The sequence below is a fragment of the Rhinopithecus roxellana genome, chromosome 21 (assembly GCF_007565055.1).
Source record: "Rhinopithecus roxellana isolate Shanxi Qingling chromosome 21, ASM756505v1, whole genome shotgun sequence".
In the NCBI taxonomy this organism is placed as follows: domain Eukaryota; kingdom Metazoa; phylum Chordata; class Mammalia; order Primates; family Cercopithecidae; genus Rhinopithecus; species Rhinopithecus roxellana.
This window is the reverse complement of record NC_044569.1, coordinates 52,776,410-52,803,624: the sequence shown is the minus strand read 5'-3', so window position 1 is coordinate 52,803,624 and position 27,215 is coordinate 52,776,410. Positions and strand designations below refer to the sequence as shown.

Sequence of the window (27,215 nt, the reverse complement as noted above, 5' to 3'; positions counted from 1 at the left end):
CTTCTTTTCCAATAGCCAAAAATAAAAAATAAAAAGCAGTAACATGAGTGCAATGTTTCTGATAAGGGAAGCCCATTAGACTTAGAACCCAAGGTTTTAACGGGAACTGGTCTCCCAGGCAACCTCTGTCAAGCAACTATGAAGTTCCAGACTCCCAGAAGGAAAGCAGATTGTTTAGTATAAAGCATATTATTTGAACAATCTAGGCACAGTGAACCACCCTTATCGATTAGGAAGCAAAGGGAACATGCTGAAAGCCAGTGACCAATCTCCTGGCAAGCAGGCCTTTCCAAAGATAGCAACCTTAGGGCTACTATGTTAACTCTTCTCTGCAGAAAGAGTTAACCAATTCACTCAAGGTTACAGAGCTGGAAAGTAACATGGGTGGAATTCAATCCCAGGCAGTTTGACGTCATAAGCCTGAGCTTTTAACCACTGCACATGACTGTACCCCAAATCAAAGAACAGAATAAGCACTTGCTTTGCAAAAGAATCAGAGCCATACTTTTCTACAAATCTGACTCCCATACTGAATAAATGGAACAATTAAATAGGGAAAGGCAAAAACACACTGTATCAAATATCTTCTACCAAGCTCTTCTATGTTGTTTCTTTCATCTTGGGTGTATCAATTTCTGTTTTAATTACATGCCTTTTTTTTACATAGGGAAGCAGGAAAATTATATTAAAAAACAAAATAAATAAACCATTAAGATGTTACAAGAACTAATCCATGTATTTAAAGGGTAAAAAAAAAAAAAAAATCCAAACATATTCATTACTTTGTCACAGGAACCACTGACCTTTTCTCATATTTAAAGGGGAGCAACAGGTTGCAGGGAGAGGACAGGGGTCTTAAATAATTGTACAAAAGACAGATGAGCAACAATATCATTGTGGTAGTGTTCTGAGTAACAAAAACTGGAAATAAAGTGCTTATCAATTAATATAAAATAAATTATAACATTTCCATTCTTTGGAATATAATGCAAGTACAAACGTTAACAAATTTTAATTTGTTCACCAATTAACTCTGGTGTTTTTTTTTTTTTTTTTTTTTTTTTGTTGACACAGAGTCTCACTCTGTCACCTAAGCTGGAGTGCAATGATGTGATCTCAGCTCACTGCAGCCTCCACCTCCCAGGTTCAAGCAATTCTCCTGGCTCAGCCTCCCAAGTAGCTGGGACTACAGGTGTGTGCCACTGTGCCCAGCTGATTTTTGTGAGTTTAGTAGAGATGGGGTTTCACCATGTTGGCCAGGCTGTGTTCACCAATTAATGCCTGATCCCTTGACACACAATGCATTGTTCAAGGAACTGAGTATCTGTAGGTAACAAATGGAAGAATCTTCAACTGCAAACATGCTTACTTCTGAATAAAGGAAGAAAAAAAAACTTGAAGAAAGAAAAATGATAAAAGGAGACTTTCATTTTTAACTCTATGTTATAAAGACTGAATTTTTTATGACAAGAATATATTCATGAATTGCATAATCTTTATTGATACCATACCTGAATGCTTCCCTCTGTATCAAGCACTTCAGCCACAGGAACTGACTGGATAAACTGCATGAATCCTACACAGAAATGTATGCACTGCATTAAGCATAGCTACTGGTTAAGAAAGAAAAATAATGGTTCTGCTAAGAATAATCTTCATCTGTGAATAAATGCATTCCATATCTGAACAACTTAAAAATATCTATGTACACTATATTAAGTTTGTACTGGCATTTATGTCATACGACCTATAAGAAAACATTTAAAAAAATTAAGCTGATTTAGTCTGTATGTTTCTCTAGGCTGATTTCTATCATACAACATGAGGAACAAAAACTAATAGTAAGCTTCTTAAATCTAGCATCAAAAATTTCTTCTTTCTATAGATTTACAACATATACCAATTAAAATATTCCAAATTTAAAATCACCATAAGAAATCTAGAATTGTGGATTACAATCACCTAACCCTAAAAGCTGCATGTAAAACTGTATGTAATGGTTCCTTTTGTCTAATATTCCATCTTCCGTCATTTCCTGGTAATGACAGATGTGTAAATCCCTTCAACTACCAAAAAAAACCAAAAGGGAAAGGGGACAGACAGTATGTGGGAGAAGGAGAAAAAGTCAGTCTGATAAATCTGAAGACAAAAGAAACATAAAACAATGGATATATTTAAAAAATAAAAGTTGGATAAAGAAAACAATATTTCAGGATCATAAACTATCATGATCTGGTTCTGGTAAGCCTACAGGACAATAATTTGCATGCAAATTAGGAGATTAGATACCCCTGTAGAGTAAGAAATATCTCATTTATTCTTGCATCATAAATACAGAAGAGTTGGCACTAATTCACTTAACAGGTATTTATTGTTTCTTGACCATGTCGGAAGAAATTTGCCAAGTAAGTAAAAATAGATGCTTGACGCTGCCTACATGGATCTTAAAGCTTACAAGCTTCACTGGGGTAAATACTATGAATAAAGGGTACTATGAAAGGAAGTAGTGTAAGGAGACCTAACTTACAGTAGGGATCGAAGGACATCTGACATTTGAGCCATGTTTTCAAGGATAATAAAGTTAGTAGGCCATGGAGACAAGAATGTTTGAGACAATGATCATAGTGTATGTGAAGGCCTTAGAGCACAATGCATTAGATAAAACAGAAGGTAGCCAGTATGGCTAAAGCCCAGGATGCAGGGGAAGAGTGGCAAAAAGAAGAGGCTTGAAAGACAGATATAGGGTGTGTCACCCTATGCAAGCACTTAGAAGCTAGGTAAAGGTTTTTGGGGTCTTTGTCCCAAGAGAAAATGAAAGCTAACAAGTGATTTTTTGCAGGATCGTAAAGATGCACAATTGCAGTTTTTAAAAGATCATTCTAAGAAGAAACTGAGAAGAGTAATTAAGGCATCAAAAAGATTTGGGAGTGGCCAGCAGGGGGATAGGAAACCTAAAGCATATATTTTGTTTCTCAGTAACTACTAGTATAAAGTAGGAAGGGTAGCAAGACTATGGAATTTACAGTAAGCATTAGCAAGCATTCCTAGGGAATCTTCTACCAAACTTCCCGAGATTATTCATCTCAAAAAGACTCAGATGGTTTGTGCATGTGGGTGGGTGTGTGTGTGTGTGTGTGTGTCTACAGGATTGTCAGGAATGTCTGAAATTTCCTGTTTCTCAGTAACTACATTAACCAGTAGTTAAATTAACCAGTAGTTACTGAGAAACAGGAAAGAAGGAAAGATAGAAGGGAGGCAAGCAGGAAGGTCCAACTTGTCTTCAGTGCTACAAGTGGAAATTATTTGTATCTCTAACATACTTAAAAATTTTCAATTTGAAAAAGTACACACAATGTACACTAAAGTAAAATAATGATGTAAAATACACTTACCATGTTTTGTACTAGTGGCTAACACCTTATAAGGTGTCAATTTCAAGTCCAGATTTTCTTTCCGTAACAGCTTTTAATCAAAAGGTAAAATATATTAACCAAATGTACAGACTGTTAAAAGACAGTTTTGTGGGCAAATAGTATAGCAGTTTAATATAATACAGATTTAGGAAATTAACCTAAATTAAGTTTAAATTAGTTAATTTAGGCCCGGCACAGTAGCTCACGCCTGTAATCCCAGCACTTTGGGAGGCCAAAGCAGGTGGATCACCTGAGGTCAGGAGTTCAAGACCAGCCTGGTCAACATGGTGAAACTCCGTCTCTACTAAAAAATACAAAAAAAAATAGCTGGGCGTGGTAGCGCATGCCTGTAGTCCCAGCTACTGGGGAGGCTGAGGCAGGAGAACTGCTTGAACCCAGGGGGCGGAGGTTGCAGTGAGCCAAGATCACACCACTTCATTCTAGCCTGGGCAAAAAGCGAAACTCCATCTCAAAAAAAAAAAAAAAAAAAAAAAAAAAAATTAGTTAATTTAACTTTGATCATCAAAATTAAATTTATTATGGACTCAGATGATGGTATGCCAAATTTTTCATCTACTCTAAATCTCTGTTAGCAGTTTTCAATGAACAATAGGGTTGTTCCTATCACTTCATGCAGTCCTTTCTGGCCACAGAGTACTTCAGAGCTCAGTAAAAGGGAAATAGGGCAAACACGTACTTTTTAATGCCAGGGATTAAAAAGATTTAAAAAAAAAAAAGATTTAATAGACTAAGAGGAAGGAAACTACTAAATCCCATATTTAGAGAACTTATTTTGGAAAAAAAATAATGGAACACATGCGGTTCCACTTTACACTCAACACAAAAGCCATTCTGAAGTGTATAAAAGCAACTAAATTTTTTCAAGGTCGGGGGAGACTGTTGAGCTTTCTAGGATCGTACCTGAACATTACAAATACTTCTGTTTCATGAACAGCAAACGTACTAAGCCACAGTCTTCCAAAATGAAAAAAATGTTCCCCACCAACATAAGGTCATGTTCACCTTGTCCATGAGTGAAATGATTTGAAGAATAAGTTGATCTTGACGTAAATCATCTCCATGCTTAAATATAACTGGATATTTGCCTCCATCTTCTGTCTTAAAAAACAACTGTGCAGGCATAAGGGCACTCTGGAAAATAAAAATATTGATTTCAAATTTGGCCATGAATTAATGCATATAGGTGTATTATACATACAAGAAAATGTTGATATATAAGATAAATACACAGGTAAACGGGACCTAAAAAACAAGTTGGATTTTCAATGAGATACATTAGGGTATCTTGGAAAGAACAGTGAACTAGCTAATTGTCAGAAGACTACACGATAGAAGGCGCACAAGCTCTGCAATCAGTCATGTGGTTAGAACATTGCAAGCTCTGCCACGTACTCACTGGACAGTCCTATGCATATTTTTTGTTTCCTCATTTGTAAAATAAAGATACCATCTCGTCTGCAGAGTTGCTAAGGCAATCAGAAACTGTACAGGTCTGGCATCATGCGTAATACAGAGATGACATTCTATATATACCTATCATCATTTTCTATTTTTAGAGGTATACTGAAATAAATAAGGTGAAACAGTATAGCATAACAAAGTACCTGATGTAAAGTCAAGAGCCCTGGTTTTTAATGGCAAGTATACCACAGGTTGAGTATCCCGTAACAGAAATGCTTGCAAAAGTTTGGGATTTTGGACTTCCCTGGATTTTGGAATATTTGCATATACATAAATAAAATATTTTACAGATGTGACCCAAGTTTAAACTTGAAATTCAATTACATTTCACATATACCCTATACACACAGACTGAAAGTAATTTTACACAATACTTTTAGTAATTTTGTGCTTGAAACAAAGTTCTGACCGGGTTTTGACTGTAATGCATGACATAAAGTCAGCTGCAGGATTCTCCACTTGTGGCATCATGTCAGCACTCAAAAAGTTTCAGATTTTGGAGAATTTTAGATCTTGGATTTTCGGATTAGAGATGCTCCATCTGTGCGAGTTGTGCAGCTTTAAGACTCCAATTCTTCATTTATAAAATGAGAAGAGGCCTCAAATACCTGTATCTTTTATTTTGGAATAATTTTATGTTTTCCCCAGAGGCCTTCCCTTAATTATATGTAGGTCTAAATTAGTTTAGGTATATGTTTAAATCAACAACAATAACAAAAAAATAAAGAAATTAAATTCTCTTTAGAAAGGGAGACTCATACAAAACCTCACATAAAGTAGCATGCTAAGATGGATAGTCTGGACATAAATGGTTAGAAAATTGTTCTGAGAGAGAGAGACCCTATTGAGTTTGGTCATCGAGAAGAAATTATATAAGACAAAAATTTGGAGAAACATATTAATCCAGAGGAAAAAAAAAATGAGTCAAACAAATTTAAAAACAACAACAACAACAAAAAATGGTAATAACCAAGAGAAATAATGGCACAAAAAACATCATGCAGAAGGATGAACAGATGTGACAAAACAAATGGCAAAATGTTAATGACAGAATTAAAGTGGTAGATACACAGTTGTCTATTGTAAAATTCCTTCAACTTTGCTGTATGCTTGAAAACTTTCTATAAAATGCTGGGGGAAAAAACACATGGAAAATAGTTCAGAGAATGTATGTTTAAAACTTACAAACTCTAGTTGGAATAAAATTCTGAACTTTAAATTACTTTAAATTTGGAATATCCTTTTATCATTCCTGGTGAAAATGTTATTTTATAAATTACCTTGAGCCCTAGTAATTGGAAATCTTCCTAAAGATAAATGACAGGTAGGAGAATCTTTGTTGTGATTTCTTTTTTCAGATTCAATTAGATTTCATCTAATTTAGATTTTGTCTGAAATTTAAAGCAAGAAGACAACCACAGAATAACTAGCACTTATCCCAGTGCTGTAAGGGGTCCACTCCTCATGAATATCCAGCTTTGGCTGTTACATTAAGGTGTACAAAATTACTTTTAAAACTACTAGAAATAAGGGTCCTTAGCCTTTTCAGCTCTAAGGAGCTCACACAAGGACAACAGGAGTCCATAGATCCTCTGCAAGTGTATGCAGAAATTTCAGTGTATTTGTAAGCATATGGGCAATTTTCTAAAGTGCATAATCCATCACTTTCATCAGATTCTCAAAGGCATCCATGAGCCAAAGTAGCAACTCTCTCTACATAACTAATATTATATAGTAACTGCCTCAGAACCATTATTTCTAAACTCCAACTCAAAATTTTTAAGAATGCCCATATACTTAAGAGTTGAAAGAAAAATAATCAAGACTGAATATTCAGGTCAAAAAGATTTCCCACATTTTATGTCGTAAGACATAATTATAATATGTTATAATCAAAAAGAGTATGAGTCTAGAATCTACCTACCAATAGAGGGAGATACATCTTCTTATACTCCACTCTTAAAACCCGTGCTATATGTCTTAGATACTCTTTTCTACCATGGTTGGAAAAAAATGGTAAAATTACTTTTTTGATTCACTGCTCTTGATGAGTCCTTAGTGTTTAAGAATATCAGAAGCTGGTCTTCTTTGGGAGTTCTAGCTCAAAGGAATGCCAGTTGTTATATGTATATTACCTTGTGTATAGCTTTTTACATTTCAGTCTCCAGTAGATTGCAAGCACAGACTAAAAAAATTTGCACTGTATCTCCTATATCAGTATTTTCAAATTGCATATAGTAATACCAGTATTTTTAACTTGCAGGTTGTAATCTGTTAGAGAGTTTTAAAACCAATAGGTTATAAGCAACATTTAAAATTAAAGCAACAGAATAATGTTTAAAATAATAGAAACTATCCGTCCATAACACCCAGTTAAGGTTAGGTATTGTTTTATGAAACTTATGTTTTGGTTGTTATGAGCTGGGCTGCAACCCACGACCAAATACGAGGCTGCCTTGAAACATACCTTTTTAAAAAATATGAACTATTTCCTACTATAATTACACCCCTATGTATATACATTAGTTGTTGTTCTATGAGTCCTTTCTTAACTCATGCGAAGTTAATATTCAATGCAACTACGCCTTTCTACCACTAGAACCACAAAACATAAAACACCATGTCTCACAAAGATCTTTCAGTATGATGCTGACAGATAATGATGTTCTGGCCTTTGGCCCTTTGAGCCTGATTAGAGAAGGCAGTTGCATCAGCTGTTTCTACCTGAACTGGTGGCCAGTCAGTAGAAAAAACACCAAGCCTGGTATGCTATTAAGGACTAAAGAGAATTGCCCCGTGAAAATATAAGGAAAAACTTAAGGTTCAATAGGAACAGATGTCAGACTGAGAAATGTTAAAAAGGTCAACTGGGACTTGTATCTAACCATCTGAACTCATGAACTGAATGAACGCGTGATATGTCTGCAATTTGCCCTGTAAAAAAAAAGAAGTGTTTACATAAAGAAAAGTAGTTATGGATCTGATTAACAATTAGCTCAAAAAATTAAATATTATGTTGGGTATGGTGGCGCATGCCTGTAAACCCAACACTTTGGGAGGCTGAGGTAGGAAGACTGTTTGAAGTCAGGAGTATGAGACCAGCCTGGATAACAAAGTGAGGACCCATCTCTACAAAAATAAAACAATAAAAAAATTAAATATTAAAAAACAACCCAGAGATATAAAAGTATTTCACATATCATATAAAAATGCCCATGTACTGTAACAAAAGAAGATCTTAAATCAAAACACACTGATAAATAAAAGGTACCCTTTGGTCTAGCATTTACTAAATCAACTAGAATTACAGAGGTGATCTCTGCAATGTAGTAATTTTCCAAGGCAGTATCTCTGATCTAGTTTAAGATTTAGGTTCCAATCATACACATTAAATATCCACCACAATTACTTTAAACAGTGTAGCTGTTTCCGGAATTATTCCTCTAATTTTCACTTGGGGTTCTAAAGGCAACGGGATAAGTTCCACATCTGACAAATTCATCTTTTCATTATCTCCAAGCAACGCCTGTAGTCTCTCATTCTAGAACAAATCAGAAAGGATTAATTAGGTTAAAATAGAAGAGTAGTTTATAAAACATACAGTAAAGACATAAAAATTGATTCTATTAACTTAAAAATATTTGCAGAGCACCAAAGTAATATAAAGGACATAGTGTTGTATGTGAGAGAAAAGCACGTATAAATAATCCCTAACAACAGCAGTAGCGTGCTTTAAACCAAACAATCCCTAACTGTGAAAGGCTGGACTTTCACAAGAAGGACAGAGAATACATTTCACTTGCTAAAGCTGACAAAGAATCAGGAATTTATTCAAGTTGGACCTAAAGATTCAATTTTGGTTTCCAAGGACTTGTGAAGCCACAGAGAGAAACTGAAATTTTATTTGAAGTTTAATCTTGCATGACCAAATATTAAGCAAAAATTTCATTAGGCTGCCCCAGTGCATTTTTTGAGTTTAAAAAGGAAACTTAATTCACTTGGAGGAACTATAACCCTACTTTCTAACTTTCACTGGGTCTGTATGGTCAAACTTTTCCTAGGATATCATCATTCATTTTCTTCAGCTCATATACATAATGCATTAAGCTAATATTTCAGAAACTAAGAAATCCAAGTCATGATGAAACAGCTTCATCATTAAGCAACATCTATACTATTTAGAAGAACCCCTTCTATTCAATTTCAAAAGAACAATCGATTTCCTTTAAAAGCGGGGAAAGTCTTGCCATCTTGAGGAGCAGGGCTTGCTCACCTAAATAGGTGAGTTTGTTCTTCAAGAGGGAAAACTCGACATGACAATCCCAGCAGCACGAAACACTTCAACTATGATGCTACTGGGAAGCTGAAGTGCTTCGTGCTGCTGGGTATGCCTCAAAGGAGAGAACTCCGGAATCAGTGAAAGAAGTTCAGAAAAAATAATAGGTTTCAAGGACAAAGAAGATGTAAAATTAAATTATTTCCCTTCAGTAATAATCCCATCTCCTCCTGAATGATGAAAAGTTCAAGTTAAAATCAACTGAAAATCAACTGGTATGAATTTCTACATAAGTGTTACAAAAATCACTAAATCTACTCCTTAACTAAACGGATGGTCAGATCTACTAATGTGAAGTAATATCAACTAATTTGAGAGTAAAGTTATTCTAGTTTAACAAATTTCTAGTTGATGTGCTGATTAAAATTAAAATTAATAAATAAAGTAATCAGAAAGTAAAATAAGAACAGGGTGAGAAATCTAGCCACTTCTTACCACCTCTACCACTATAAGCCCTAGGAACCCAGCCACCATGATTTCTCATCTTGATTACTGCAATAGCCTCCTTTCTGATTGCTCCTCTTCTTCAAACTTTTCACCCTCCTAGTTTCTTATCAAAAGTAACCAGAGTGCAGCTGCTACAATGAAAGCCAGTTCACGTTACCCATCTATTCAAAATCTCCAACAGCTTCTACTCTTACTCAGTGTTCCAGTCAAAATAATATTGACTATAATGATTTACAAGGATAAATTTCATCCATTTCCCAATTATCTCTAACCTCATCTCCTATTACTGTACCCATTCCCTCTGCTCCAAATACACTGAGTTTCTTCCTATTTCTCACAACTGCCACACACATGCTCCCACCTCTGGGGCTGTGCACTGCTATTCCTCTGGCTGGAACAATTTTCTCCAGAAGACCAGCTTGCTTTCTTACATGTTTCAGGTCTTTGTTCAAATGTCAATTTCTCAGGGAGGCCTTAACCTGGCCACTCTGTTAAGAAGTGAAACACTGCCTTACTACTGGACACAAGGACTGCCTATTCCCCCTTTCTGTTTTATTTTTCTCCATAACACATAACACGATCTAGCACACTACACACACATTTTACTTATTTATTGCATTTACTCTCTTCAGTGAGAATATGATCCCCATAGGCGAAGAGATTTTTATATTCACTGCTGTATCCCAAGAACCCAGAAAAGTGCTCTGCTCAGAGTAGGCATGCAATACATATTTCATATTGGTAGAACACATAAATGAGTAATATCCCCTAAAAAATCATAAAGTGAAGAGAGACTACTTATAATATTAACAGTGAAAGTGTTAATATATTTTAAACGTAGATAGAAAAGATGGCCAGGCGCAGTGGCTCATGCCTGTAATCTCAGCACTTTGGAAGGCCGAGGCTGGCAGATAACTTGAAGTCAGTTCGAGATCAGCCTGGCCAACATGGTGAAACCCCGTCTTTACTAAAACTTAGCCAGGCGTGGTGGCGCACACCCATAGTCCCAGCTACCTGGGAGGCTGAGGCAGGTGAATTGCTTGAAAAGGGGAGGCAGAGGCTGCAGTGAGCCGAGATCATGCCACGGTACCATGGTACTGCAGTCTGGGCAACAGAGCAAGACTCTGTCTCAAAAAAAAAAAAGTAGATGAAAAAGGCATTTTATTAGAATTCAAATATGTAGACTTAGACCTCTTCTAACATAATTTTTTCTAAACTAGAGATCAATGAAGGAAAGAAGACAACAACAATATTATCATTTTCTTCACTCATCTGACACTTAACTCAGGGATTACTCTGCCACAGATCTAACACTGCTATACCCACTGTGATACAGCGCTCACAAATAAATTACGAGGGATGAAAAAGTGCTACATATGATTTTAGATGATTAGTGGCTATTTCAACACTACTAGTATTAATGCCAATAATGGTAGTAGAGAGCTCTCTCTGCATTTCTTCATGGTGCCAGGGCTTGTTTCTAATAAATATATGTAAATAAAATTAAGTTTGTTTTTTACCATATCATGATAAAATGCCTATAAAGATTTTCAGCCAATACGGAAACTATATTTGGGATGGTCTGGCTTAAAATATAGGCTATGTGAGAAACACAAAATTTATTTGGGGAGACTCTGGGTGATGTCTCAAATAGGTGATCAGCCTCCAGAAGAGCAGAAACTGAGGTGTTGCCAAGGTTCCCGTATCTGCTAAATTGAAGAGCTCCTGGCACTAAAACAAACTGGTTTCAAATATAAGCCCCAAACTGCAGGTCAGAGCAGCAGACACTCCCTCTGCTGGTGGGCATTTGGGAATCACACTGTTTCCCACACAGGCACCTCTGGGGAGAGGTGCTACAGGGGGAACAGCAGTAGAAATGTATTTATTTATCACAAACAGAAGGTTTGTGATTCTTCTCAACAACAAAGAAAATATCAACTCAACAGAACTGTGTTTCCTCTCAGCCTGTTTTCCCCTCTCTAACCTGCTGAACATTACTCATTACTGCTTCTACATGCTCTGCTAGCATTTCTCTTTAGACCTGATTCTTTGCCTTTGAACCACTGACTCAAATCTTCATATTTTCCTCCTCTCTCTGCTTTCCTTTAAAAGTCTAAAGAACAGTAAAATGTGTTGTTTTACAAAGGTCACCAAGAAAGGCCTGCCAATTATCTAATGGAATTAGGAAAACATACCAAGTGAATCCTTCATATCATTTAGGCTACTGATCACAAAAAATGACAGATGAAGAACTCATCTACTTCTACCCATCAAGTGGAAACCTCATAGCTGAGAGAAAGCCTGATGTACTAGCCAGGAGAGAAGAGATACAAAGCTAGTGTTGTTACTAACAACCAGTTCTGAAACCTTGGGCAAGTTACTCTGGACTTTTGTTTTCTCAGAAGAGTTCTAGTCTAATTGATCTCTACAGATTCTTTCCATATCAAATATATTGTATATTCTAATTTGCTAAGATTCCAAAATGAGAGGTGGTAAAGTACTGTGGATAACAATATGGACTAAGAATGTCTGAATACAAATCCCCACTCCAATATTTACTAGCTGTATGACATTAAACAAATTAATTAACCTCTCTTTACTTTCTTCTCCTCACAATTGGGATAATAATAGGTCCTACCTTATAGATTTGTTAAGAAGACTAAATATCATATCAATATATATAAACTCATATACCATTCCTATTACTATAATTTCATGATAAAAAGTTCACATAATATGCTGGGTGCAGCGGCTCACACCTGTAATCCCAGCACTTTGGGAGGCTGAAGCGGGTGGATCACCTGAGGTCAGGAGTTCGAGACCAGCCTGACCAACATGGGGAACCCTCATCTCCACTAAAAATAGAAAAATTAGCTGGGCATGGTGGCGGGTGCCTGTAATCCTGGCTACTCGGGAGGCTAGGGCACAAGAATTGCTTGAACCCAGGAGGCAGGGGTTGCAGTAAGCCGAGATCGTGCCACTGCACTCCAGCCTGGGCGATAGAGTGAGACATTGTCTTAAAAAATAATAATAATAATAATTCACATAATATATCAACCCAAAAAGACAACAGTGAAAATTCAGTATTTTCTGATGCCAAGACGCTATTAAATTATGAACAAAAGCATACCCCATAGGCTTACCTTTTTCTTACGATTTCCACTTTCACGTTGTACTGCCTTCATTAGATGCACCAAACGATCTACAAATGTCTGTTGTGCGGCCAGCAAAGAACGCATAACTCTGACAGACTTATCACCCTGAAGGGTTCAAAGTGAGAAAAAATTAGTTCTATGTGGCGTAATGATCAGGGTTTCTTTAATAGCATGGATAATCCTTATTTATATTTCTCATAGCTGTAAACTTAAACAGAAAGCAAAATTGAAAAAGATTATCTTGATTCAAAAACAACGAGAAACCCCATATCTTAGTTACTAACAACACTAATCCATCCACAACTGAAAATTATCTGAGTCTTCAGCAAATACTGGTCTATCTAAAACAGCATTTTTTTTCCCCACATAAACCATGTGACAAGATGGAATGCATTCATCCTAAAATATATTCACTCATTATTTGATTCAATAAATATCCAACGGCTTATGATGGAGAAATGTGCTGGACATATATACATAAATATGGCAGAAACAAAGATACAGGTCTTCAAGGAACTAAAAATCAACTTAAAAAAAAAAGAAAATTTCAAATAGCACCACAACATGTGCTTAAAATATAAGTCATAAAAACTAAATGCTATACGGTCTTATGTAGTGATTCCTAGTTCATAAAATATTATAAAATACATTTCTAATTTAATCTTCCCAATTACCCTGGCAAGGGAAGCTGGGTAAATATTATCATCCTCACTTCGAAGATGGGGAAATTTAAACCTGAAGAAACTGAAGTGTCTTCACAGGGTGACAAAGGCTGTAACAGAAACGTGATTAGAAGAGAGGACCAAGGGCTTATTTCCCAATCAGTTTGATGTTGAGAAGCTCTGGGAATGAATACAAAAGCTTAGTCTCAAAGTGTTTAATAAGATGTGATATAAATTTTTTAAAGCATGAAACATGCAACAGATGAAAGATGCCATGAAATAGACTATTTCTGCGGCAAGTCCCAGATTAATGTGTGGCAGCTTTCTTTTCACTGCCCTTGCACCCTCTGCTGGCTGAACTGTGGCACTGCTTTAAGAATCAAAAGAACACAGGAAAAATAAACCTCTTTTAAAAGCTGTTGAAAAGGCAAAAATACGTTATATAAAAAGTATCTGCAATATGACCATTGCCAGATTTCTGGAAATGTACACAGCTTTGATAAGAAAGATATACAATAGAAAGGAAAATAAAAAAGCAAAGCTCTTTTTTTTTTTTTTAACTCCATGTACAGGTTTATTTCATTAAATTAGGGCTCAAGAAAACTTCTGTAAAGGGTCAAAGATAACATATTTTAGGTCTTCTTGGCCACGCAGTTTTCATTCCAACTATTAAACTACTATTGAGTATAAAAGTAGCCACAGACAATATAAAATCAAATGAGTTCATGATTCTATTCCAATAATTTATTTATGAACACTAAAACTTGAATTCATATAATTTTCATGTATCATAAATTATTTTTCTTCTTTTGATTGGTTTTCAACCATTTAAAAATATAAAAACCAGGTCGGGTGCAGTGGCTCACATCTGTAATGCTGGTACTTTGGGAGGCCGAGGCAGGTGGATCACCTGAGGTCAGGAGTTCCAGAATAGCCTGGCCCAACATGGCGAAATCCTGTGTCTACTAAAAATGCAAAAATTAGCTGGACATGGTAGTGGGCGCCTTTAACCCCAGCTACTCGGGAGGCTGAGGCAGGAGAATCTCTTGAACCCAGGAGGTGGAGGCTGCAGTGAGCCGAAATGGCATCACTGTACTCCAGCCTGGGTAACAGAGCAAGACTCCGTCTCAAAAAAATAAAAATAAAAAAAAATATAAAACCACTTTTAGCTCATGAGATGTTCCAAAACAGGCAACAGGCTAAATTTGGCCCGTGCACTGCAGTTTGCCAACCCCCACATTTAATGGTTACCTTCAACAACGCTTGGCTAAATCTTCTCATTACATTCAAGTACATCTCATGGGTCTTTGGATCTCTCTGCTGGGTATCTTGATCTTCACATTCCACGATCACATACCTTAAAAATATGTTTGAGCCATTCGTGTGATGTGAAACGAAACTTAGATTCAGTTTGTAAATACTCATTACCATTTCACTAAAACAGGTTAATTTACATATGCAAAAATAATCAAATTGGAGTAATAAAACACATTTTATCATCTCTTTTAAAAGTGAAAAGTTACAGAGGAACACATACAACCATCAATAAAAGGTAAACTAAGAGTGATAATGCCTTAATTTGTGTAATATCCCAAATTTTCTAAAACTTTTGCCACCAAAACAAGCATTTTCTCCTATTTATAAGGTAGAGTATTAACATCCTCAGAAATCATCTAAGCTCACATATTTACTGAGTAACTCGAGAACAAAAACTATTATTTTCATAATCTGCGTAATACTTTGGTATTACATAAGGCTCTCTGATTCTGAAAACCTCTCTGAAGCTACTCCTGTCACTTATATTTTTGAAAGATGAATAAAATCTTAAGTAATTTTTTCTTTCCCATCCAGTTTCCCATTTTTCAAAGATTCACACATAATCTTTAACTTTCCAATTAAAAAACTATGGTTTTAGAGAGTAAAAGACATTTTAAATGTTTTCTTAAACCTAATCTGCTTATACAATTATAAAAATCATATAAGCAATGATCTGAGCAAGATTTTATAGGTCTTGTAATCCAGTGTTTCTAAATGTTCCACTGGGAACAAACCAAAGCAAATAACAGGTTGGGCATGGTGGCTCACGCCTATAATCCCAGCGTTTTGGGGAGGCCTAGGAAGGAGGATCACTTGAGGTCAGGAGTTTGAGATCAGCCTCTACATTTAAAAATAAATAAATAAATATAAGCCAGGTGTGGTGACACCGCCTACAGTCCCAGCTACTAAGGAGGCTGAGGTGAGAAGACAGCTTGAGCCCATGTGAAGCTGCAGTAAGCTATGATTGTACCATTACACTCTAGCTTGGGCAACAAACGGAGATGGTATCTTTTAAAAAGAAAAAAAAAAGTATCACAACTTGATACACACAGCCACATATGCACACAGATGCATAAAACTGAAAAGTTTCACAAAGCAACATCCTGTGAACAATATGTTAATATTTGCTATTCTGTTTATTTTTCTTTAAATAACAAATGCTAGACTGAAACTTTAAATTGCTTTCAGTGGATCATGATGATGTGTAGTTTGAAAACCATCAATCTCAATCAACTTGCTTGCTTTATCAACAGTGAAACTTAGAGGGACTGTGTCTTGTCTATGGTGGTATGATTGATTATAAAACCAAGATAGAAACCCAGGACTTTGGGCTCCCAGGTCAGACTTTTTTGATTTTACTAAGTTGACTTTCACACTGTTTTATCCTTAAAACACATACGAAACTTTTCAACCTTCTTAACTGTCAATGTTTCCCAAATCTCAAGTCACGGATGCTTATTATCATCCTTTCTACTATTTCTGGGAGAGTATACTCCGTATTCAGCCATTCAGATGGTCAACTTCATGAGAGCAGAGGGCTTACCTGTCTTGTTCTCCACTATACCTTCAGCATGTCTGGCTCATAATAGATGCTCAACGTATTATTAACATATTACTGTTGAACGAATAATTCCACTATTGTGGATTTAGGCTACTATCTCATTATTGATAATTTTCAAATATAAATACATATTCCTTTTTTACATCTAAGGTCTAATTTTGAATTCCATTACATGACCTGCTTTCACATTCATGCACCCTAATTTTCAAGGACCAGATCCCCTTTTCAAGACACTGTTTGTCATTTCTAACTGAACATGTGTAAAACCAAACTTATCACATTAAATGCATCTTTTTCTACCTCTATTGAAGGTACTAACAATATCCCAGGTATTTGGGCTAGGAATTCTCATGTAGGAGGGTTCACAAACTCAAATTTTCTCAAACGCCAGGCAGGAAACAAATGTTTGACTCACTTAAATAGAAGGAAAGAGAGAGAGGCGGGGCTGCAGCCAAACCAGAGAACACAGCACTACCTAAAACTTTCCTTGGCCCTCTGTTCAATTTGTGGTCGATGAATCTAACACTGTACTTTAAAATAAAAAACAGCAGTTCTAAACGGTGAAACTGTCAATATGGTATTATTCAACTCCAATCCATCCCCTTCTACCCTTTATAGTTAAAGTCCTTGATTGTCTCCGTCACCTTAGGATATTCAGTATCTTTTCCCGTGTTTATGCAGTAAACATTTCCAAATGAACATATAGCTGACCACAATGTAGGGGCCCACTGCTGTGTCCTGCTCTTTCTGATCATCAGGTAAACACTATGGCTGCAGCTATTTTCTGTTACTGAAAATATATGTTGATGCTCATAATAAGCATCAAGTATCAAACACCTCTCAAAAATCATTCAAGCCGGCCAGGTGCGGTGGTTCATGCCTGTAATCCCAGCACTTTGGGAGGCCGAGGCAGGGGAACTGATTGAACCTGGGAGGCAGAGGTTGCAGTGAGCCGTGATCGCACCCTTGCACTCCAGCCTGGGCAACAAGAATGAAACTTTATCTCAAAAAAAAAAAAAAAAAAAAAAAAAGACACTGTCATCTCCAAATACGAGAGATAAGGTTAGCTATCAAGACTAGAAGACCTAGATTTGAATCATTTCTGAGGTTTCTGTTCACATCAATAAACTAGATTCTATAAAACACTCCAAGGTATTTCTTTGAAAGCTGTCATCTTCAAGTAGGAATGCAAACAAAATTGTCCAGGTACCCATTGTAAGATGACATCAGTGGGCTACCTGTTTCCTGGCAATTTTATTTTGTGGAGTAAATAACCTTTATTACCTTGAAAGGTCTTAAAAGTTATAGAAAACATGTCAAAGCATCCAAAGTTTACTTTCAACTTCAACATCCTAGTATGGCTATAAAAATAAAAAACTGCAACGATTTATAGATTCTGATGCCCAACATTTTACAGACTGGAGACTGTAACTCCCCTCTGTGGCTTAAAAGGTTGACACTATTCATTTTAAAAGGATTGTCTGCACACCTATAGGCCCCTAAGGATTTAGCTACAGCAAGAATCCTGTTTAAATCACCAGAAAGGGAACAAATGAAAAAAGGAAATTCAAATGTTCAAAGGAAACAGCACAATCAATTAAAATTTCTATTTTAATACATTTGTTATAATAGAATAGGCTTACAGAAGCATTTACATTCTCACATTTTGTTATTTTTATATGTTCAAAGGAAGAGAAGAATGATCATTTTAAACCAACTGCTTGAAATGATTTCCCTTATTGTTACCTTACATTCACAAAAGCAGTGTCTATTAAAGGCAAGAGTCCACACATCAATAGCTTTTCTCCCCATGAGTATTTCTGAATATGTAATAGGCAGACTGTAAATACGGGAAAAACAATTACTCCTTAGGGAATGAATAGACACAGCATATGCTATTGATTCAATGAATCAGATATATAGTGGGAAAACACAAATCAAATCTAAGTTTGATTGAATGTTTATAAGACTGGGAACTGGGGCTGTACTTTGTTTATAGGAAAAAAAAAGTGTGCTCCTTATGAACAGAAACAGCTGCTATGTTGGAAACTTCATCTAATAGACTTCCTACTGTTTGGATGCTTTCAGAAAATTCTTCCTACTTGAAATAAGAGATCAAAGATTCTATCAAAACTCATTTCAAATTTAATAATGAAATCTGGTCTACAATCAAACATAAAGAATATATAACTTGAAAGCACCACATAATCAGTATATATACATATAGCTCTTACCACAGTGAATACTCTAGACTATAATTTCTGAGCCAGAGAAAAGTTTCTGTGAATATTGTAAGGAAACAAAAATACCTGTAAATGAATTCTTAGCAAATGATTTTAAAAATATATAAAATTTTAATTTAAAAATACCTAAGAAGCTTCGAAATATTTACTTAAAAATTCAAGAAACATACCCCACAAATATTTTTTTCTCTTTACTTCCTTTTAAACATTTAGATTTTCATAAGGAAATATTTTTCCATAAGACCAGTGAACAGACATACCCTTAAGTATTCAGATTGGAACATAGAGAACATTAGAGGTAAAAGGTGACATTTAAAGGAAATAGTAGCAATTTGGCAATATGAGAATTTCTAAGTAAACCTTTCAAAGAAAAAATAGTGATTAACACTTAGTCAAAACCTCCTATATTTTCAAGGACATAATGAAATTTAATGTGAGGAAAATGTTGTTTTATGAATATTATATTAAACTGCTAAAGTAAAAGTAGGAAACTATTTTTCTTCCCACTACAGAGGCCAACAGAAAAAAAAACAACCACCAAAAAAGATAAACACAGGTTCCAAAGGGGGGAAAATCACTGATTTACTTAAGATCGTTGACAGTGGTTTTTCTTTGTTGTAAAGAGAACCATAAAGGCTTAAACTAAACAAATATTTACTGTTTATGTAAATCGAAAACTGTGTGTGTTAAAAGAGTGCTCCATAAAAAACGATGAGTTCATGTCCTTTGTAGGGACATGGATGAAGCTGGAAACCATCACTCTGAGCAAACTGTCGCAAGGACAGAAAACCAAACACTGCATGTTCTCACTCATAGGTGGGAACTGAACAGTGAGAACTTGGACTCAGGGCAGGGAACATCACACACTGATGTGATGGAGTGTGGGGAAGGAGGGAGGGATAGCATTGGGAGAAATACCTAATGTTAATGACGAGTTAATGGGTGCAGCACACCAACATGGCACATGTATACATATGTAACAAACCTGCACATTGTGCACATGTACCCTAGAACTTAAAGCATAATAAAAAAGAAAAAAAGAAAAAGAGTGCTCCAATTTAGTTACCTACTTCTTAGGCACAGGGGCAGTATCCGGCAGAGTGTTACCTCTGGAGAGTGGGAGAATGAAGTTAAGGCTGGACTTGACCCACAAGGACAGCTTCCCAAATCCAGTCTTAAAACAAAATAGTATTTTGTATAATTTTCTCACAAAAAGCACAATACTTCATCATTATTCAAAAGTACCGGTTCAGCATCTCTTAGTCAAAATGCTTGGAATCAGAAATGTTTTGGATTTTTAGGTTTTTTTTGGATTTTTGAATATTTGCATTATACTTAGCACCTTAAATCCAAAAATTCAAAATCTGAAATGCTCCGAAGAGCATCTCTTTTGCACTTCATGTCAATGCTCATAGAGTTTTGGATTTTGGAGCATTTCAGATTTCAGATTTTTGGATTTGGTATGCTCAACCTATAGTGAGCTTTTACAATGGACACCTACTAATTTGTAATTTGTTTAAGGCTATAAATTGAGCAGTAAGATTAGATTAGAAATCATTTATATAATAAAAAGTCTCATGCCAAGAAGTTTAAAAAGTGATGTAAGTAGTTTCAAGGATTCTCCCAAAGGTAAAGAAGGCTTTAGGCAGGTCTTACCCCCCTGGCTCTGCCCTTTGTTAGCTCTGTAAAGCTAGATGAAGCCCTCTTATCTAGTGTTTAATTCCAGTACTTTCTTTTTTATTGAAGCAAAATATTTCTGACTGTGGCTTAAGCTACTTGTCTTTTTCTCTTCAGGATTGTGTGGAAAATAAAGGAAACCATGCTTCATATTAACTGTGCCTCAAGAAGTCAGTTAGTCACTCTGTGCCATAGTTTCTCTCTTTCCTTCAAGTGACTCAGGACATTGTTTTAATGTGAAATGGAGACATTTATACTTGCCCATTTAACTTCATAGAAACAAATAAGAAAAGGTCACTGAAAGTACCCTGAAAATGACAAAGCAGTAGGTAAATGATTTAATCCTAAATCAAGGTCTACCAAGTTCAGCTACAGCAAGCCTCTGCCTTGGTTTTCTCATGTTTAAAATGCCATAACTTTTAATTACAACTTTCTCTTTTCAAATGATTCCAATGTTTTAGTAAATAATGTAAAAATATATACATTATTTACTAAATAATGTAGAAGAACTGTGAAATATCATACTCAACTACTTTACATGCCAAACAGATATCAAACTGAAAGCACCCATTACCCTCCCCAGGTATATCCCAGCTCTTGGAAAGTTATGTCCTTAGTGAAAGGGAGAGAAATAGCGGTGCCAAGAAGCATTTCCACGAACCCAACTGTCATGGAATACAGCTAGATATAAAAATACTGCATCTAGACATTTGATGATTGCTTATATCTTATTTTAAATCATCTTTGTGTTTACAGCATGAGAAAAATAATTCTTAAGGGTAATAAGAACATAAACAGAAAATTATTTTCACATACCAGTATAAATAATTAGCCAGTGTTGAGTTTTTGCAGGCTCTCGATATCAAGAAGGTACAGAGATCTTGCTGAAAGAATTAAAATAAATGTATTATACATTATCATCTACTATTAATGGGGGAAAATAAGTCAGTCTACATTTGCCTATCAGTTTTCATCTGTATATCTTATGTAACAGATCAGATTTTCTGCCACTTATCTACCCTTACACACACACATACAAAAATATTTTAAATCAGACAATATGCAAGTGGTTAGAATACCGCAGTTCAGAGAACACCTTGTCCCCCTGGAGCTTCATATTGGTAGAGGAGAGAGACATTAAAAGAAATGGTCATAGAAATAATTTAGGTTGGGAGGTTAGAAAAGGCAGCAATGAAGACATGACATTCAGGCAAGACCAAAATGACACTGGAGGACTCTAAGTTTGGCTTGTTCAAGGAATTTTAAGTAATGTAAATAAAATACAGTGAACACTGAAGCGACTGAAAAGATAGGCAAAGGTCAAAGTATGTGAGACCTCTAAGGTCACGTTATTATTGAGTATGAATTTTATTTTAAAAGCAATGGATACCCAACAAAGGATCTTAAGAGGAGAGTGAGATGATGTGATTTACATTTTAGGAAAATGACTGGTTGTCCTGTGAAGTAAAGACCTGAGATCAGTTAAGATGCTATTACAGTAGATAGGAGGGTGCAGATGGTGAAAAGGAGACAAATAAAAGAAATATCTTGGAAGTATAATTAACAGGACCTGCTGGTGGAGAGGAATTAGGAAGGAAAGAAAGGAATTAATAGTAACTCCCAAATTTCTGGATTGATTTGTTATGGCACAAATGGAAATTTCAGACAAAAAGCTACCTATCTACAGAGTGAGAGGAAAGAGTTGTATTTTGAAATACTAAGTTCAAAATGCCTGTCAGATACACAATGGAGATCAAATACATGTTTGAATACATGAATCTGAAACTCAGGTGAAAGATCTGAGCTGGAAATATAAATTTCAATTTATTAATACAACCTAGAACAAGAGTATTGAGTGAGACTAGAAGAGGAGCCTGAGGAACATTAAGATGTCAGGCAGAGAGGAAAGTGCTGACAAAAGAAACTAAGAAGAAATGGCAAGAGAGATGAAGAGAAAAACAAGAGATACACAGTATCACCTAAACCATGAGAAGAGTTAGTTTTTCAAGAAGAAAATTATTTACTTTGTTGAATACTCTGAAGAAGCTGAAAAGAATGTACAACCAAAAACATTAGGGTTATTTTGTAACTTAGCAAATTAAATTTTAAGCAAGGGCCAGAACGATATGGAATAAAGACTGGAAAGAAGGAAGAAGAGTATGTATAAACAACTCCTTTGAGAAGAGAAATAAGAAAACAAGGTGCTGTTTCAAGAGATGTGGTTTCAAGGGAGAGTTTTGTTTTTCTGAACTTTTAACATGGAAAATTCTAACACATACTTGAGTATTTCTATCAGGAAAAGAAAATAACACATCTTTGAAGAGAGTTATGTTTCCGAGACGGGCGGATCACGAGGTCAGGAAATCGAGACCATCCTGGCTAACATGGTGAAACCCCGTCTCTACTAAAAATACAAAAAACTAGCCGGGCGAGGTGGCGGGCGCCTGTAGTCCCAGCTACTCCGGAGGCTGAGGCAGGAGAATGGCGTGAACCCGGGAGGCGGAGCTTGCAGTGAGCTGAGATCCGGCCACTGCACTCCAGCCTGGGTGACAGAGCGAGACTCCGTCTCAAAAAAAAAAAAAAAAAAAAAAAAAAGAGAGAGAGAGAGAGTTATGTTTCTTCTGTGTAAGAAAACAGAAGGAAAGTATGGGGGAGAAATTCATGTCTATAAAACCACTGATGGGAAAGAGACCATTCCTACATAGAGGTTTCTATTGTTTCCATTAAGTATAAGGCAGAATTATCATCTGGAGATTGGGAGGCAGGGCACGAGAACAGAGTAGAAATGGTATGAAAAATCACTGCAGGGCAGGAAGATCAACACGTCTAGGGACATGGAAGATGGCAGAGAGCAGTGAGTGCTCATGTGAGGTTTGTGATCGTGAATTTATAGTGACACCAATATGCTATGCTGTGTGTTTTTCTTCAGCAATATTCAGGCATGGCGAAAGTAGGTAATTAATGAGGCTTATCAAGAGTTGAGATTTTTGCCAGGGGAACTGCAGGTACTACTACAAGACTAACTAAAATGACAGCCATGGGATAAAAGATATGTTCAGAGAAAAGCAAACATTAAAGGGAGGTGATGAATAATGAAAAGGGTAGGGATCAACAGATTAGAACTTTTAACGCAGTAGGGGTCCTTTTGTAATTCCGAGTAATAAGAGGTTGTTATTACAAAATAGATGTGCCAATGCTTTCAGTAAGAATTTTATCTCCAGTTTTAAAGCTTAGGTGTACATTTTAAATATGCACCAAAAATCCAATTTAAAAAATTCCTTGATCCAAAAGCCATTATATAAAGCTGAGTCCATGAGTTTAATAGGCAGACTACAGGCCTAAAGTTCTCTTTTGACTATCTGGCAAGAACATTATACTTTTGTACAGTGATGTATATATTTTAATAGCAAACATATTTCATTTCATACGATGCCCTTTTGATAAAAAAAAAAATTACAGAACATAAAGAAAAGTTGAATTTTAAAAATTGTGAAGCAGGAAGTATGTATTGTAAATGTTAAAACTCAATTTGAGTAAGCAAGACTTTAAGATTTTAAAACAATTTAAAGAAAAAAGTGCTTTATAAAAAAAGATCACATGTTGTAGGTCACAGACATAAGAAGAAATGGTGAGGAAGGTGCAGGTATCCTTTAAGAAAAGTATCACTAAGTATTTACTGAGTGTATACAATAATAATAATAATAATATCAAATCTGGAGGAAGTTAAATAACAAGACGGGGTGGGGTGGAGGGAGAAGGATTTAGCCAATGACAAGCAAGAATATATAATTTATATATACATAAGAAAGTATAGAAATTACTACATAAGATGGTGAAATCAGTCAAAATATAGCTACAACCACAATACAAACAAATGGGGCAAAAGTTCCAGTTACAAAACAGAGTGTTAAACTAGATTAAAAAACAAAATTTAGCTACATGATATTTACAAGGGACCTAAATATAATAAACCTAAAACATAAGGCTACAAAAAAATTCAAAGGAAAAGATAAACAAAGACAACAAAAATATTGAGAAGATCAACATGAACACTAATCAAGACAAAGCTCTATTAACATCAGACAAAACAGGCTTTAAGATGAAAAGCTTTATTAGGTATCAAGAGGGTTACCGAACAGTGATAAAAGATGCAATTTATGTATTTAATTAGAGAGCTTCACAATATTTAAAGCAAACGCTAACAGAAATACAAGAAGAAATTAATAATTCTACCATCATACAGGGGAATTTTGCCCTAATTCTTTCACAGATAAAGCAGAAAGAAATGTTAGGACAGAGTACAGATTTCAATTACACAATTCATAAGCTTGCTTTAGTAACTTATGTACAATGCTACACCCAACAGCTGGGAAATACACCTTCTTTTCAAGAACCCATGGAATTCATAAAATATGAGCAGATTTGGGGAATAATTGAGTTTCTGTCTCCTTTCAAACATGTGGCCAAACACGTACAATGTTCTCCTAAAACTCCAAGAGTAAAACGAGGAAGGACGTAAGACACTGCTCAGGTATCAAAAAGGAGACAGGAATGTTGGTATCTCAAGTTGTGATAAGAGAGGTAATTCAGCTTGGTTGTATATTAACCTAAAGGTGACCATGGCTTGTACAATACCCTCTATGGGAATAGGGGAAGTGATAGGGGAAGATAGACATATCACTCAAAATGACTGTCACTCTTTTTTGGATACCTGAATCCTTTAAAAAACAATTCAGCTGACAAAAAGTTAAATGGCTTAATCATTGAATAATAACAGATAGGTTCATCAGTCACAAGAGAAATATCAGAAATATATAAAAACTATCATTATTTCTAGTCTAAAATTTTTGAGCGATGGGTGAGTATAAATCAATATTCTGAACATAGTTTTCAGAATCTAATCGCTTCACAGCATCTAGAATGTAAATTATCCTTTGTTCAAGCTACCAACATGGAAAACTCATTCAGACTAATGGCCTACAAGCCCTACACAACTGATGGCCAGTTATCTCTTGGATCCAATCTTCTGCCAAGTTCTCTTTTGCTCACTCCCCGATAAACCAGGCACACTAGTTTCTAGTGTTCCTCAAACATACACACTTAAACTCTGGTCTTAGGACCTCCATACTTGCTACTCCTTCTATCTGAAATGCTGTTCCCCAGATAGCCGTATGGTCGTTCCCTCACCTGCTTCACTTTCAGTGGGATGTCACCTTTTTAGTAACAAGTAACTTGTAAGAGCTTTCTAGAACATAAGCTCTACGAAGGCAAACATTTAACTGTCTTGTTTTCTGCTGCATCAACCCCACCATGCAGAACAGTTCCCTATATGTTAAGAGCTCAAAAAACATACGTGAATGAATGAATGAATGACTGAATCAATGAATCAGTATCTTAGCTTTGAAAGGGAAAACGTAACTGTAGCAGACTGGCTTCTTAAAGGGCTTCTCTAAGGATTCTATGATTCTGTGATTTAAAAATTCTTTCTTTCAGTTGAATATTTTGTTATACCGAGAGATATGCAAACATACAAACTTTAATCAATAGCTAATAGTTAAAATATTCATTCAGTCATTAACATTACCTCCTAAAATCTGACTAAAAGCAATATATATATATACACACTGAAAAATCACATGAACTTTTCTAATAAAACATGTGTTACTTGTTTTCAACATCAGAGATATTAATGATTTCTTTTAAATTAGAAGTCTTATAGACAAATTCAAAAATATGTACTATATCAGCTTCTACAATGCACTTTCCAAAGTGCATTGCAGATTAGCACTTTTCAGATTAGCACTAGTCTAACAGGCCTGTTTTATCTCAAAAATGTGTCTACTTATATGTATAGTTAAAAAGTTGCTTAGTGTATTATCTCTAATATCAAAGTCCTACATTTCTACAATGTAATCACAAGCACTGACAACAATTACAGTGAGGTTCATAAATACATTGACAGTAAATATTCTGAGTTTCCCTAATAAAATATTTAAGCGTAGTTTATTTTCATATTGCATATGAATCCATTTATATGCCCAAAGCACCAATAAAATGACTTGAATTGAGGACTATCTGGCACTTTACGCTGAGGGGAAAAGTCATAAACATGCATCATAAAGTAAGTTATTTAATAAAGTTGTAATATTTAGTTATTTAACCAAAACTGAGATTTAAAGACAAGCATAAAATGTTTATGCGGTAGGATCTCTCCTATAGGAAGCTGGAAAAGCTTTGTACTCACTTCCAGATTTTCGCCATCTGGAACTTCTTTTGTTTTTGATGCAGGAGGAGGTGAAGAGACTGGAGGAAGGGGGCTGGTTATAATTTGGGAGCTGAAAAATAAAAGAGATCACCGAGATGTAAAATACTCTGTCCATAAGAGAAGACACACTTTTTTTTTTTTTTTTTTTTTAAGCACAGTTCACTTCAATTGTGTCTGGTTAATGCAACACTCCTCAAGTGTGTTCTGTGCAACACTAGAGTCACATTGTACTCTGGAAAAAGCGCATGTTCAAAGATGATAGCTAATGCCTCTTGGGAGATTTATGTGCAAATCTGCATATTAAGGGTTTGGGTAAGTGCTGTTTGTTTGTTTAAGCTCATTTGGCTTTAAACCAGCATTTTCCAAACATATGTGGCCAAGATCTCCTCTTTTTTATCTTTTTTAAAACAAAATAAAGCTTAAAAAAAGAACTAAAAACATACACACACACACACACAAAATTAGTGACTAGTACACCATAAGTTGGAAAAGACTAGGTTACAGTTTTCACCCCATCATAAAACTCTGAATAGACTTTTATTTATAAAACATTCTACATGGCATAAGGAAGAAAGTAAATGAGCATGACTTAAGACTGAAGACCTCCAATATAGAGTGAGAAATAATATAAAGAGCATCTTTATATTAACAAAAAAA

General features: G+C 35.5%; 1 protein-coding gene across 3 annotated transcripts in view; it reads right to left on the bottom strand.

Annotated features, from left to right (window-relative positions):
- The window catches only part of PIK3C3 (phosphatidylinositol 3-kinase catalytic subunit type 3), a 131,385-nt gene that overhangs the window by 41,958 nt on the left and 62,212 nt on the right, over positions 1–27,215 (bottom strand). For all 3 annotated transcript variants that reach the window (XR_747474.2, XM_010358790.2, XM_010358791.2), the window contains 8 exons: positions 26,538–26,628; positions 21,110–21,177; positions 14,747–14,852; positions 12,822–12,938; positions 8,305–8,436; positions 4,437–4,565; positions 3,393–3,462; positions 1,512–1,576 (listed from right to left, as the gene is read on the bottom strand). Coding sequence is in view for 2 of the 3 variants with exons in the window: in XM_010358790.2 (XP_010357092.1) it covers positions 1,512–1,576; positions 3,393–3,462; positions 4,437–4,565; positions 8,305–8,436; positions 12,822–12,938; positions 14,747–14,852; positions 21,110–21,177; positions 26,538–26,628 (778 nt within the window). In the remaining variant the exon portion in view is untranslated. The remainder of the gene's footprint in view (positions 1–1,511; positions 1,577–3,392; positions 3,463–4,436; positions 4,566–8,304; positions 8,437–12,821; positions 12,939–14,746; positions 14,853–21,109; positions 21,178–26,537; positions 26,629–27,215) is intronic.